Source organism: Solanum verrucosum, unplaced genomic scaffold (assembly GCF_900185275.1).
Source record: "Solanum verrucosum unplaced genomic scaffold, falcon-dt-bn FXZP01000177.1, whole genome shotgun sequence".
In the NCBI taxonomy this organism is placed as follows: domain Eukaryota; kingdom Viridiplantae; phylum Streptophyta; class Magnoliopsida; order Solanales; family Solanaceae; genus Solanum; species Solanum verrucosum.
This window is the reverse complement of record NW_026020401.1, coordinates 1,856,750-1,871,650: the sequence shown is the minus strand read 5'-3', so window position 1 is coordinate 1,871,650 and position 14,901 is coordinate 1,856,750. Positions and strand designations below refer to the sequence as shown.

General features: G+C 32.1%; 1 protein-coding gene across 1 annotated transcript; it reads right to left on the bottom strand.

Moving 5' to 3' along the window:
- Positions 1-5,451: 5,451 nt before the first annotated feature.
- Positions 5,452-9,947, bottom strand: LOC125839977 (protein SCARECROW). The gene is made up of 2 exons (XM_049518939.1): positions 7,531-9,947; positions 5,452-6,135 (listed from the first exon to the last, which is right to left on the bottom strand). The coding sequence occupies exons 1-2, from the start codon at positions 9,519-9,521 to the stop codon at positions 5,658-5,660; spliced, it is 2,469 nt and encodes an 822-aa protein (XP_049374896.1). The 5' UTR covers positions 9,522-9,947; the 3' UTR covers positions 5,452-5,657.
- Positions 9,948-14,901: the final 4,954 nt, after the last annotated feature.

The window sequence follows — 14,901 nt, the reverse complement described above, 5'->3', positions numbered from 1 at the left end:
CTCTAGAAATATAAGTACCATCTTGTTTATACAATATTTTTGGAATATTCTTGCCAAAGAAGTATTACACGTTTTCAAAATGTGTTGAGTCGCTACCCTCAACTATATGAGTACTCAGTTATATTTAAGAATGAGTATTATTTCTGGATAATTTGTAGCAGTTATAATTAGGAAAAATTATTTGGATGAGTGCCTTTTAATAAATAATTACTGATTTTAGCAATATTTTTTATTTATTACCATTTATAGTAATATATAACAATACTATGTTAAATCTGCAATATGTATTAAAAGTGAATTATGTATACAATATATATGTATTACAACTGTTTTAAAAAAAATATATTATGGTTGTTTGATAAAAAATTGGCACATTGTATTATAAGTGTATTAAATGTGTAATAAATATTTTATCCATCAATAAAACTTGTATTATATGTGAATAATAAATTGTTCTTTGTAATATGTATTAAAACTGTATTATAAATATATTAAAAGTGATCAAGTGAAAAAAATATTATTACGTAAATATTTTTTATTATAGTATATTTATGTAAGTTTCCCTAATAATTAATTGTGTTTAATGTCATGAAAGTACTTATAAATAGATAGTTTGGAACGAATTTTATATGGACCAAACAAATAACCCACAATAACATAATCAACCATTTGTGAATTGCTTTACAATAAATTAACTTATATCAATGGTACTTGAAGGTAACTATATGATTAACATTTTTCTAATTACTTTTTGCCGGAGAGGAATTGAATTTTTCTAATATACTTAGTGATTGTTTGATAGTTAGATAAGAAATAAGTTATTTATGTATTAATTTTCATATAACGACAATTGTAGACAAATAAAAAAGAGGAATTTTCACATATAGCCACTCAAAAAAAGCTTAATTACTCTTCATAGTTATAGTTTGATAATTACAATTCGTAGTTACATGTTATAGGGAGGAGAGAGGCGAGCGAGACTGGGAGAGAGAGGAAAGAGGCAAGCGATAGAGGGCAATGAGTGGGAGAGAGGTGAATTGTAGATGTGTATCGGTTAGATAATTGTATATTATACATATGTATTTGTATATATGGCAAGCAAGATTAGGAGAGGGAGGAGAGAGGCGAGTGTCACTCCCCGAGCCTACATTCTGGGAGGGACTAGCACTCGAGAACCATTGTTGGCCCCAAACGAACCCTTGACCTGACCTACTACTCAGCGGAAGACTTACTGATGATAAAATACTTTAAAAGCCAACTAAAATCTCAATAAAACTTAGAATGTATAAAGAACATTCACTAGCCAAAATGGCACTCAAGTCTCAATCATCAAAACATGAATGGAAAGACTCAAGAACTAACATCAACTACTGCCTATGAAGCCTTTAAAACAAAGAGGGATGTCGGGACAAGACCCTCGATCATCCTAACAACTAAGGTACTAAATCAAATGATAAAGGGGTCCTCTGGATAGCAAGGAAGCTCACCAACTGACTCTGAGTGCTCAACTGGACAACGAGGCACTGCATCCTGATCCTGGTTACCTGTGTCTACATCATAAAACGATGCAGGCCAAATGACGTCAGTACATTGAATGTATGAGTATGCGAGGAGAAAACTAAACATAACATAAGCTTGAAAAGAATCTGAAAGGAACACTTACCTTGGCTTTACTCAACTCATGAATACTCAGCTCAAATGCAAAGTAAAAACAACAATAAGGGTGCAGTTTATACAAAGCATTTAAAACAGTAGATAGCAATAGAGGTGTGTATCGGTCGGTTCAGTTCGGTTTTAAGTATTATCGATTCAATTTATCGGTTTTCGATTTTTAAATATGCTAAACCGATAACCAAACCAATAAGATATTTGTTATCGATTTTCAGTTTATCGTTTTTAGGCTTTAACAATTTGGTTTTTGATTTAACCAATAAGAAAATGTTTTCAAAACAAATATATGACTTGTCTAACAATTTAACGCGAAATAAGAAAGAGAGAAATATAATTACTCATTGAGTGCAAAAATTTTGCTTAGTGTAGTAAAAGTATAGCAAATACTCATAATTCACAACCCTAGTCGTTGCCTAAAAGACTAAAGTAATACTAAAATCTAAAGAATAAATGCAAAGAGCAGAGTTAATTAAGTAATGTTAATTGTGTAGGATCCTTATAGTTAAAGTTTAATATAATGATTATATTAATATTTTTTGTTTGATACTTATGTATGACTACAAATTAAAATAGTAAATTATTATATTCTTAATGGGTTATTGGTTAATCCAATAATCTAATATTAAAAAACCAATATCGAACTGATAACCCAATAATTTTTTTTATAAAACCATTAAATAATTGTTAACCCAATAACAACAAACAAATAACATTTTTTCGGTTCGATTTATCGGTCATTTCGATTTTTGCACACCCCTAGATAGCAAAACAATTTGTTAAAGAAATGCAATAACAACTCAGTTTACATATAAAGTAATATAATATTGTGGGAGTTTCTCTAACCGACAACCACCACTATGAGCCTAAGTGATGATACAATATCTCGCTCACGCTGTCAGAATTGTCATATACTTTGCCGTCATATAGAACGTCTCAACTAAGCGGATTCACTTGTCTATGCTAAAAAACACTAAGGAATCATCTAAAAAGTATAATCATTTCTATCCATGATGACTACATTGTTTATAGAGACTTGAGTTATTATGAACTCGCGTCCCCATATCGGTGCTCAATACTACTCCCAAAATATACTCAGCTCATATGTTTTAAAACAAAACTCTTTATGTTATTTGAGATAATTACTCAAAAACTAGCTCAAAGACTCTCTTAGAAATCGATGTTTCCTTTCTTGTTCAAATGTGAAAACATTTTAACTCTTGGAAATACTTAGTTCCCGTATAATTTTTGAAGAAATGAACTTTACTTTTACTCTTTACTCAATTCAAAACTTAAGTTTTAAAACAAAGTTAAAACGTTTGTAACTTTTGGAAGACTCTATGAACTTCTCTTGACTCAACTCTTAACTTCTTAACTTGACTCTTAACTTTCCTTGAATTGAATTATGGATTCAAGGTTCATGATCTCATGTTTATGGATGATTTCATGATGTTTAGATGTACCTTAGAGTGTAGAAATCAACTAGAAAACATAGGTACATTGCTAGGGAACTAATACGGAAAGAAGTGGAAAAAGGTGGAAGAACTGGCGTTCCTGGCGCTTTGAGAGGCGCGGTCGCCAGCCCTGAAATTTTAGAGGCTGACTTGGGGCGCTCTGGCTAGCGCGGCGCCCCAGAGGTCAAATTTCAGAGACTACTTTTGGGGCGCGCTGAGAGGTGCGACACCCCAACCCCTTCCCCAGATTTTTGATGAAATTTATTTTTCGTTTTTCAACTCTAAACCCTTTAAATTCAATTGGTTTTTTCCCCAAACACTTAGAATCGACCATATCCTCTCAATATATGAAAGATTCTACTCGAAATCACACCTAAATTCATGAATCAATCTCAAGAAACTTCAACAACAATAACCCATAAGATTTCAAACGAATTATTATCAAGAACTCATAATATTTGCTTTCAAAACAACACAACTTCGCTGAATTGAATCATGATTGGAGCGTGAGTGAACTAACTCAACGCTATGTGATCTCACATACCTCGTAGGGATTACCCCTTGACGAAAACCACATTTCTTAGCTTCGAGATTTGGCAATTTCCTTGCTTCTTCTCCTCTTCTTTTCTCTTCTCTCAAAACCCTAACTTAGTTTTCAAAAGCGTAAACTAACCAAGTTCAGTTTAGACCCCAATTAAACTGCTAAAAACGAAATAAAACAATTGGGTAAGAAAAAGACCAAAATACCCTTCCAAAATCCGATTTTGACTTTCCTTATCTAGACAGCCCAACTTCGAATGGGCATATCTCATTCATACTAACTTGGAATTAAGAAAACTTGGCGGCGTTGGAAAGATAATTCAAAGATTTTTCCTACGGTATCTTGTAGCACACCTAACCCATCCTGAGCTAGGAGTTATGGTCGTTTGAAGTTGACCCAAAACTCAAACTTAACTTAATTTTGTCAAATTTCCAAATTTTCATTCTTTCCGAAAATGACTCTTTATAATTCTAGCTCTTTCTAGTTCTTTCAATTAGCGAGGTGTTACAGCGAGCGAGAGAGGGCAGAGAGTGAAGAGAGGTGAATTGTATATGTATATCGATTAGATAATTGTATATTATACATATGCATTTGTATATATGGCAAGCGAGATTGGGAGAGATAAGAGAGAGGCGAGCGAGATTGGGAGAGGGAGGAGAGAGGCGAGCGAGAGAGGGTAGAGAGTGGGAGAGAGATGAATTGTATATGTATATCGGTTAGATAATTGTATATTATACTTATGTATTTGTATATTCTGGCAAATTATACATATACAAACGTGGTTAATTATACAAACTCGAAGTCAATCCGCGTAATTAATGTATAATGTTAGTCGCGAGTGGTAATTATAGCAAACTATAGCTATGATGAGTAATTAAGTAGTATAAATTTGCTTAACCGCGTAATTTTTCCAATAGAAAATAAGTTATTTGTGTATAAAATTAATATAGCATTTGATTGACAATGCAAGAACCTGTATAACTAATACATATATACATAATGAAGAAATCTACATGTATTATATGTAAGATTTATGTATATATAAGATATAATATGAAATAACTAGTAAATGAATAATTAATTCATCCATAAGTAATATACACATAAAATAATACATCGATTCACTCGTAATTCATTCCTAAAGTACATTATTAATACATATATAACTCTAACCAACTACCAAATAATCTATTACTGCAAAAATTCCATCTGATATGGCATTATTAACAAGTACATTAATGTTCCAATTGCACAAGATATGGAGTCTCATTAGTCATTACTAAGGAGATCTTCTCATTATGTCAAGCATTCTTATAACCATTAGGTGCTCAACATAGTTCATTCAGGTAAACATCGTTTTAGAATCTTTTCAATGTATAAATATTTCATTTATCAAATGCTCAATTTATAATCCAAGATAAAATTTTATCTTCTCAAAATCCTTTATTTCAATTTATTTTTAAAAATATTATATTGCCTTTGGAAGTTCTTACAGTTATTATGACGAATTTAGCTTCAAGCTTCCTTATAAAAGTGCGATAAATCGGATAATTTTTGTAACAATCCTTTAGCAAATTTTCTTTAAAAAGATGGTACCACATTCATCCTGATTGTTTCAATTTTCATAAAGATTTATTGAACAAGTACTCCGAGAGCCTTTATATGCTTCAGACATGTTGAACTATTCAAGAATTCTCATAAATTTTTTTTGATGTTTCAATGAGCCATATAAATAGAATGGGACAACATTATCAGATGCATTGAAGAATAAATTAGAGAAAAAGAAGCAACAAAAATAAATGACTAGCTAAAGAAAAGGGAGTTAACAAAACCACCTTTGCGATGTATACATACATGACAAGAAAAGATGATCGTGTAAACAACATTACCAAATGAAGGGAAGAAAGATATCAGACGCATTTTCGGACCGCGCATTCCATTTTTTTTAATCATTCAATATTCAAAATTTACTGACTTGACTGCATACAGACCTTCTAATCCATATTAGGACGAGAGAAGTGACGAGAACCTGGTGCAGCATGCAATGAATTAGGCCTCCATGCAGAAGCAGTAAACAAGCAAAGATCTTTCCATCCAAGCTTAAGAGTTCCATTATCCTCAACCAAAGTGTATCCATGAGACGGGAACATTCCGAGTAAAAGAGTAGCTTGTGCAGCAGCATTACCTGCAAGAGACAAGCATCTAAATCCAGACTGTTGAAGCTTCTCTCTCCAGTTGTTGAATTTCGCGTCCCCGCTCCTTGATGGACCTCCTACGGCTAGTACATTACGTATCTCCTTAGACAATAGTTGTTGCTCCACCACATGCCTTTCTTCACTCTCCTCCCCGTAGCACGCGCCCAGTGAGTCAAATAGAGCTGAGTAGTAATGTATTGCCTCTACAAACCTCCCTAGGAATGAACCCGCGTGGCTCAGATCCTGCTCCACAACCGTCACCACCTTCGGAGCCAACCTGAAGTAAAGCAAATTAATCAAACTTACATACAGATACAGTGGTAGGATGTAGAGTACAAGTGATGTGGTAAAATTACAACAAATACTTCATATTTCTCTATTCACTAATACTTGTCCATTTTGAATTTTGGACACCTCTTAAAAAATACTGATTGTAGGGATATTTTACTATGATATCATACTAATTGATATTTATTTCTATATTAACTGATCACCTTATTAAAAATATGTCCCAAATTATTTATCCACTTACTAAATCAAATAACTTAATTAAAATTCTCATTTTATCTCTATAGGTAATATGGAATCCTAAAAAATTTTGTAAGTTTCAAAATTTTATTTTTCCTAGAGTTCACAAGTTACTTTCTTCTATTTCAATTATATCTATTCCTATACTATTAAACGTATTTTTCATATACTATCTTGATGTTCATCAACATAGATAAAAGATAAATTAGTAAAATTAACCATTTTAATTATGATTTTTAGTTATCATGTAAAATGAAAAGTGATCAACTAATAAAAGAGGAAGGAAGTATTAGGTTTTGAAAAAAATTATTTAGGAGAATAAATAATGCTAATAATAAAACATGAAGGAAAATAAAAATGAACCGAAAAAATATTAGACATTAACTAATACTATGATATTATGGGTATTAAGTATATCAAGAGAATTTTCTTTTCTTCTTATTTCACCCTTCAACATTATTTACTTTTATCTTACAAAATTCACACCAAGTGGTAACTAGTTTTTCTCTCTAGCCTTTCTATCCTTTTGGGGCGTGCTCCCCAGAAATTTGACATATTTGAACTTCTTTTTTAAAAAGAAGAGAATTCACGGAAAATTAATTAGGCAGGAAGGACTCAGTAATTCAAAGAGAAGACGGCTTTTGCTTCAAAAAGTGATTGGCCTTTTTCTCCTCCTTTTTTCAGGTTTACTGAAAAAGAGAATCACCGCTGGTCAAAGAGAAGCGCCGTGTAATAAAGGAAAAATAAATATCTATACTAGTACGAATCATTTTATTTGTAATTAATTAAATATATATCACATTTTTTTTTACAATATTGTTATTAGCAATTGTATCATCTACAACACAATATTCATATCATGAAGAGATTCTTTTTTCCTTACGTTAAAGCTGCATGTTGGTTCTTTAATTTCAAGTGCAGATAGTTAGTCATGGAAAGTGATAACTGAAGGTATACGTATTTGACTAGACGACATGGAATGAAAACGCATGGAAAATAGCAGCAACAGTATTTTTGAATTTGGTGATTTCAAATATGTTAAAAGCCATTTTTTTTGGAGCTACAAAAGTATATTTATAAAGTACTACTAAAAAAAATAAAATTTGAATTCAAAAAAAAAATTCCAAACATAGAAATTGTGTACCTTTGCAAGAGGGAGAGTGTATTAGAGTCGCTGCCAGTAACATCGTAAAGGGAATGTTGCAACCAATGAACCGCTACAGCTTCTCTCTTGCTCACATTCAATTTCTCAGGGTCTAAGTTTCCAACTTTATCAGCAACTGGTAAAAACTCGAAAGGAAGGCCTAATCTCTCAGCAAAATCGGATAGTCGTTTGCCGGTTGCTTCAAGAGCATCCATGGATGTTCCAAGCCCGGTGAGCCGAACAAAAGGAGGTCCACCAGGCCTAGAAGCCAAGATGTGGAAAAGACCAGGCCATTGAAGACCTTGCATTATATCAAGGTCGATTATGTGTACCCGGTCTTCTCTCTCAAAAGCTTCTTGTATAGCTTGATTGGCGGTGAAATGTGAGAATTTAATGAAGGGGCTGATTCCGTTAAACACCTGGAAAGCGGATGCCATTTTCTGTGTGTAAAGCATGGGGACGCTGGTCATTGGTAGGGCTGCATATATTCCTAAGCATGAATTCAACAGCCTTGCTGACATGGCCTCTGAGAAATATGCAGCAACACGCTGTGCAGATGTGCCAAACGGTGTGGAGAGTTCGGATACTTCCAATAGCATTTTATTTGCCTCTTCTAAATTATCAGCGGATACGGCTTCTGCACATTGCAATAGCAAGGTCAGAAGGTGTAATCCTTCTTCATCCCTCTTCTGTTGTCGCTCTTCTTCCTTTTTTTCTCGGTATGTGGTGATCGGGACTGGTGGAGCTGGTGTTGAAGTTTTTGTTTTGGCACTATTGTCAGCTACCGACGTTGGAGATAGAGAATTAGAAGATTGCTGCTGCTTCTGTTGTTGCTCTAAGTCTACTGCTGCCTGTTGCTGAGAATGAGAACGAGAATGAGGAGATTCTTGTTGTTGCTGTTGCTGCACTTGAGGAGAAAGTGTAACAAATGAAAGATCTGTTGCAGTAGGATTATTGCCGCCAAGCTGCTGGTGCTGGTTCAGAGAAGGCGCCACCGGAGCGTTGGATATTTCCCAGTTTAAGTATTGATTATTTGAGGAATCAGGAAGGGATAAAATATTGTGCTGCAATAAATTGGCATTATTTTGGGACTGTTGTAAACCAGCGAGCTGTGGCGGCAGCGATTCTTTTCTCCTCCAGCACTCCATGGGGTCATTTTGATCAGCACCACCATTATTGTTACTAGTGAGAGAGCAAAGCCGGTACTCCAGCAGGGATGCGAGATACGGATTGCAAGGGTGGATTATCTCCCTTACATTCTGTATGAGTTGGGGCACCGATACTTGAGCGGAGCTGTTGATTAAATCCTTTATAATACTGTCAATCCATGCCGTTGCCGACGTGCTATCCTCCATGGAATCGATTCTTCCAGTTGTAAGAGGTGAAGATACAACAGCTGCTGCAGCAGCAGGAGGTTGCTGCAGTAGTAAACCGCTGTTTTGTCGGTTTCTATCCGGAGGAAAAAGGGGCAAACCGGAGAAAACACAAACAGATGGAGATTGATTGTTGCTGTTGTTGTTCTGGGTTTGAGTACCTTGTTGTGGCTGATGATGCGATGTTATGGCGTCTGTGTAAGTTAGGTTTGGGGTTGAATTAGAAAATCCAGTATCAATCCCAGGCCCTCCTCTTGACGTCACACCGCACAAGTTCGTGGAAGAAGGTAACATTTGCATAGTGGAGTAGTTAGAAACCTGGGTCGTCGTCGTATTACTGTTCATACCATGACCAAAATTACTATTGCCACAAACCCTTAAATCACCAACCTGAGAGTGAGACCCGCCTATTATAGCAGGCCGGCGTAGATATCTATGCTCTTCACCGGCGCCGGTCTGGATCTCCATGTCAGACGCCGCTCTCTTCCTAACCATTTTTCCGTTTTCACAGTGAAAAAGTTCCTTGCTTGTAGTAGCCTGCAGCTTCTCACCACTACTATCACCGACGACGTTTACACCGGTGCAGTTCTCACCACTCACAGGTAAAGCCTTCGCCATGATATATGAAATAAATTCTCAAACTCTATTAAATGTTTCATCTCCATCATATACTGTGAGAGGGATCCGGGTTAATAAAATCAGTTACCAGAATCCAAACATATAGCGGTGAAAGGATTTAGACAGCAAGCATTGGGATTCTGTGGTTTAATTTTTCTCAATCAAAGACCATAATGCAACACAACACGTCCTTCACCTAGGGCAACTCTACTATACTTGTTTATAAACACTTGACTGGTTGCATTTTGGATTTATATGCAATTTCAGTATTGCCAATGAGAAAGAGGCTAGGAAAAATGGAATTTATTGACGACATAAAGTACCGAAGTTGTTGAAAACTTATTAATCATATCATATTAAAAAAAAAATTGTAATCCATGAAGCTATCTTTTCCTCTTTTTCCCCAACATTGCTTTTCAATTATTATTGCGGCTATTAGTGCTATGACACTAGATTTTTCTATGTATATTGCAATGTTGATATTGTGAACATAGTATAGTATAGTTTTTTAAAAAAAAATATTTTATAGTTATGGAATGAAGAGAGTTGATAGAAAGTGTTGGGTCCACGAGGGGTTTTCAAGTTTTTCTGAGCAGTGGTTCAGTGGAGATAGGTACCTTTCTCTGGCAAGTTAAGGGAAGGTGTTGGCTTAAATGATGGAAACTTTTGTTTTCTTCTTATTTGCTTTCTTTCTCATCTCGATTAGTGAGTCGTCTTCGTCCGTTTGACTTTAGCTACTTATTACTTCTTCATCAACTTACATGTCCGGTCCACATGAATTTTTTTAACTTTAGAGTCATTGTAAGATATATAGAATAGTAAATTTGGGATAAAATATAGGGAAAAAGGATAAATATATATCTGAATTATCATAAATGATATTCAGATATTCTCCGTCATATTTTTTGAAAAATTGGTGTTTCTGTCGTTAAAAAATTAGAGCATATATGCCATTCACTCTAACGGAAGACTAAATAGGAACACGTGGCACAATCTTATCCGTTAATCTGATATTTAATAAATGTTGGGTGGGTGAATAAGATTATGACACGTGTATATCCGTTAGTATAAAGGGTATATATGCTTTAGTTTTTGGACGGTAGGGGCACCAATGTCTCAAAAGTATGACGGAGGGTATTTGCATAGCATTTACGATAGTTTGATGATATATTTGTCTTTTTCCCTAAAATTTAAGATTATTTTATCGTACATTTGATTGAAAGTTTAAGTAATCTTTAGATTATTTATATTGTAGTGATGAAATAATTTAGTCCATATGTATAATAAAATAACTTGTATTGAAATAATTTATTTCGGGATAACTTCTTCACAATCAAATGATCCCTTAGATTTGATTTAAAATAAGTATGCGTTTCGACATAAAAAAAATGTAAAATTTGAAGAAAATAATTAAAAATATATTATTATTTTTGCAATATTGAAGTTGTGTTTAAATATAAATATAACTTTAAAAAATGTGGAAAATACTAAGGAATTGTTTGGTTTGAATTCAAGCTATGATTGAATTAGTTTTGTTGAGTGTTTGATCTGTTGTATTCAAAATAATATGCAATGCATAATTTTTGTTTACAAAAACTCTCTTCATGAATATGAAAAGTGATGTATAAAAAGGATTTAAAGGGATATTTTTATCATTTACTTAATTTTCTGGGATAAGTTATCCCGAGATTACTATACGATGAATGATAACTTTTATTCCGATACTAATTATTCACACCAACACCAAACGACTAGATTTTTTGCGAGTAGGTGTAAATATGGTGGTTCCTATGATAGCTCACAGCTCGAGATAAGATAGCCAAAAAGGTCGTTGGGGATCGGATACTCTCAGCATTGCTTTCTATGGAATTGTCGACAGGACGATAAAACCAGTGGGTGAAGCTGTCTTATAATCTTTATACTAAAAATATATAGAATAATTTGGTTATATTAAATTTATCAGAAAAAATCAAAATAAAGGAGGTACACTCACTGTTCATTACATATGACAGTTTCAATTTAAAAAGGAAAAAACCTATCTTATTTATTCATTTAATAACAAAATAAAAATAATATTCTCAAAAATAAAACTTAGTTTACACCCAATTAGGACAAAAATATCGTAACTTGTGAAAAATAAAAACAAATCTTGAAAGAAGAAGCAAATACTATTTTTAAAATATATATAATAAACAAATTAAAATAACATTCTCAAAAAGAAAGGAAAAAGACTAAACCTAAAAATGAAATTTAAAGAATTCGCAGCTTCTGAAAAAATAAAAACAAAAAATCTGGAAATATTTTGAGGGAAAAACTACATATAATTAGGAATCCAGAGTCAAAAGATAATAAATTGAGAAAAAATTTCAAAAGAGAAACAAAATTTAGTCAACGCTGACTTAAAAAAAAGATTAATATTCCTTCTTCATTATTTATTTAATCGTTGTTGTGTTTCTTGTTTATTTATTTTTTCTATTTTCACTATTTTTACGTGTAAATAAAAATGTAAATGATATGATCAAGGTTAATAGCTTTTTTTTTTGTATAATTTGATAATATTAAGAACAAAATATATGAATATAAAAAAATAAAGAGGACATTTTTAATATATTTTTTATGTTAACAAAAAGAACACGCATTTATTATTAAAAAAAACAATCATTATAGAGGCATGCTATTGTCAACAAAGTAATTTTTATCCTTTAATTTGTGTTATTATCCTTGTTTCTTATATTTGAATTATTATTTTGTGATAGTTCCATTTTTGTTAATGTTTCAATATACTACTAGTATTTTGTTAAAGCTTTTCAGTTTTCACTTCTATTATATGTTTTTCAAATTATTTAAAATTCAGGATCTATCAAAAATTAACTTTTCTGTTTTTTCAAATGAAAATAATAATAAGAATACTCGTCTAAAGGAAAATGTGGACTTGTAGGGAAAAAATTGAAAAACAAAGTACTATTAAAGAATGTGGATTGTGGTGCACTGAATTGGCTATTCCAAAAATCTGTAATAAAAAGCATTTTTTCGTCGAACGAATACTACATAACATAAATCCAAATAACCAACAAGTGTTGTAGTGGAGTAATTAATACTCCTTCATTTTTAATCAAGAGGTCTCGAATTTGAATCCCTTGAATACAGAATCATTTTTGTTAAGGAGCGTTTACCTTCAATGTGAAATTTTAAATTTAATCAAGTTTCAACGTAAATATCAGACACTAAATAAAAAAAAAATAAAAAATATAAATCTAAATATAATCAAAATTTAATAAAAATACCGAACATCAAATAGAAAAAATAAGGTGTGTGAATAGAAGGATGAGATAGGTTCAAAGAGGGCAGGTAATTGAGAGGACATGTCAAAAGAATTGCTAAGGTCGAGGCAGGAGGGTGTCAGTCCCCAAAAGGCAAGCTAGTGTTTGACATTTTGCTTTCAACGGCATCATCATCTCTATGCTTTTTCCCCTCTTTGGATCTTCCTTTGCTTTTCTTCTTGTTTGACTCTTTGCCCCACTACTCTACCTATTGCAAAATTCATTTAATAATACATACTCCCTCCGTCCCTTTTTAGTTGTCCACTTTAGAAATGGCACACAGATTAAGGCAACAATGATTAGCACAGTGAAGTTACAATTTTACCCTTATGACAACTTTTCACTTCAAAATTACAACCACTTATTTGAATTAAAGTGAAATAAATTGGAGGGAACAACATACACTTTTACAATTTTCAAGAAGTGTAAATAAGGGTATAATAGAAAAAAAACTGTTGTCCTTTCTTGATTTGTCAAAATGGACAACTAAATAGGGACAACCAAAAAAGGAAATATGGACAAGTAAATAGGGACGGAGGGAGTATATTATACATATACATACTAGTAATAAAGTACTACAACTACTAAGATCTACTCTACTACTCCTACTATATCTTTGAACATAATAATAGTAGTAGAAAAGAATTCATAAGTATGAATAAGGGGTCGTTTGGTTGAAAACTAGTTATCTTATGATTAATTATTTTGAGATTAGTTATTCTGAAATAACTTATCTCACCCTCTATGTGAAATAATTTATTCCATCACTATGATATAAATGGTGGAATAAGTTATTTCAAATATATCAACCAAACAAGACACCAAACTTTTATCTCAGTACTATTTTTTTTATCCCAGGACTATATATTCTTATTCCTCACACCAAACAACCCCTAAAGATCGTAATAGAGTGGTAAGTATTTTTTAATCTTTAATCAAAAGATATTCGACATTGAACCTTCTTTTTTTGGTACATATATAGTTGTTTTTTTATTGATGATATATATGTACCGAAATAAAGTTCATCAACAAATAACATTTCATTTTTCAATTTGATATTTTGGTAAGAGAAGCTAATTGCACAAATATAATGTTAGAAAAAGAAAAGAGCAAGAAAAATAAGTTCATAAATTTGTTACATTTAAATAAACTTATATTTATTTAATAATACAACTTATTGTGTTTGATGCATTCACATGAATTATATAAATATTTTATCTCTTTTGTTCATTACTTCCATTCCTTTATAAATAATGTAATTGATAAAATTAATCACAATTTTATTTTTATTTTATGTATAATTCTTTTGTTTCGTACGTGGACTCAATTGGTGTACAGTGTACACCAACAGGCAAATGCGAGAGCAACCCTATGAAGTTTTGATTTTAGAAAAAATCTTTTATTTAGTTCTAATAAATTATTTATATGCATTAAATGAAATTTTTAACACGAATATAAAGTATAAATTAAAACCAAAGAAAGTTATTGAACTGTAAGTAGAGTTATAACACCAAACAAATGTGCGTAACAAATTTTAACGGGAGATAGCGCTGTAAAAATGAGAATTAATATATAATACAATATATATTTTGATATTTGTTACCTCATACCAATAACAGGACCATATAACTCTATTCACAAGGCTAAAAGATGGAAAAATATAACATATCTCATGATTTTCAACCCACTTTATTTGATCACTAGGTCACATCCTTAAATATTTTATTAATATATATTTTGATAATTGTGGTGTCCAAGTCAGTTTTATGTGTATCTTGATTAATTTCACGGAATATATGTTCCCTTATACAATAATAAAGTACTAGATAACTCTATTCACAAGGCAAGAAGATGGGGAAAAATCATAAATAACGTGATTTTCAACCACTTTATTGATGATTAAGTCACACCCTTAAATATTATATATAAAATATTATAACTAAATAAAAATAAAATAACTTGTATGCTTTAAGTGCGAGAAAGTTACTAATAATAATTGAAACATCCTATTAAGTAATTTGTATTATTAATAATTTTACTCGTATCTTTTACTAATATAT

What these genes read in the sequence shown, in the direction of transcription:
- LOC125839977 (XM_049518939.1), bottom strand. Translation starts at nt 9,521, where the DNA reads ATGGCGAAGGCTTTACCTGTGAGTGGTGAGAACTGCACCGGTGTAAAC. An exon ending in ACACTCTCCCTCTTGCAAAG is followed by an intron (nt 6,136 to 7,530) that starts GTACACAATTTC and finishes GCTTTACTTCAG; the next exon opens with GTTGGCTCCGAAGGTGGTGA.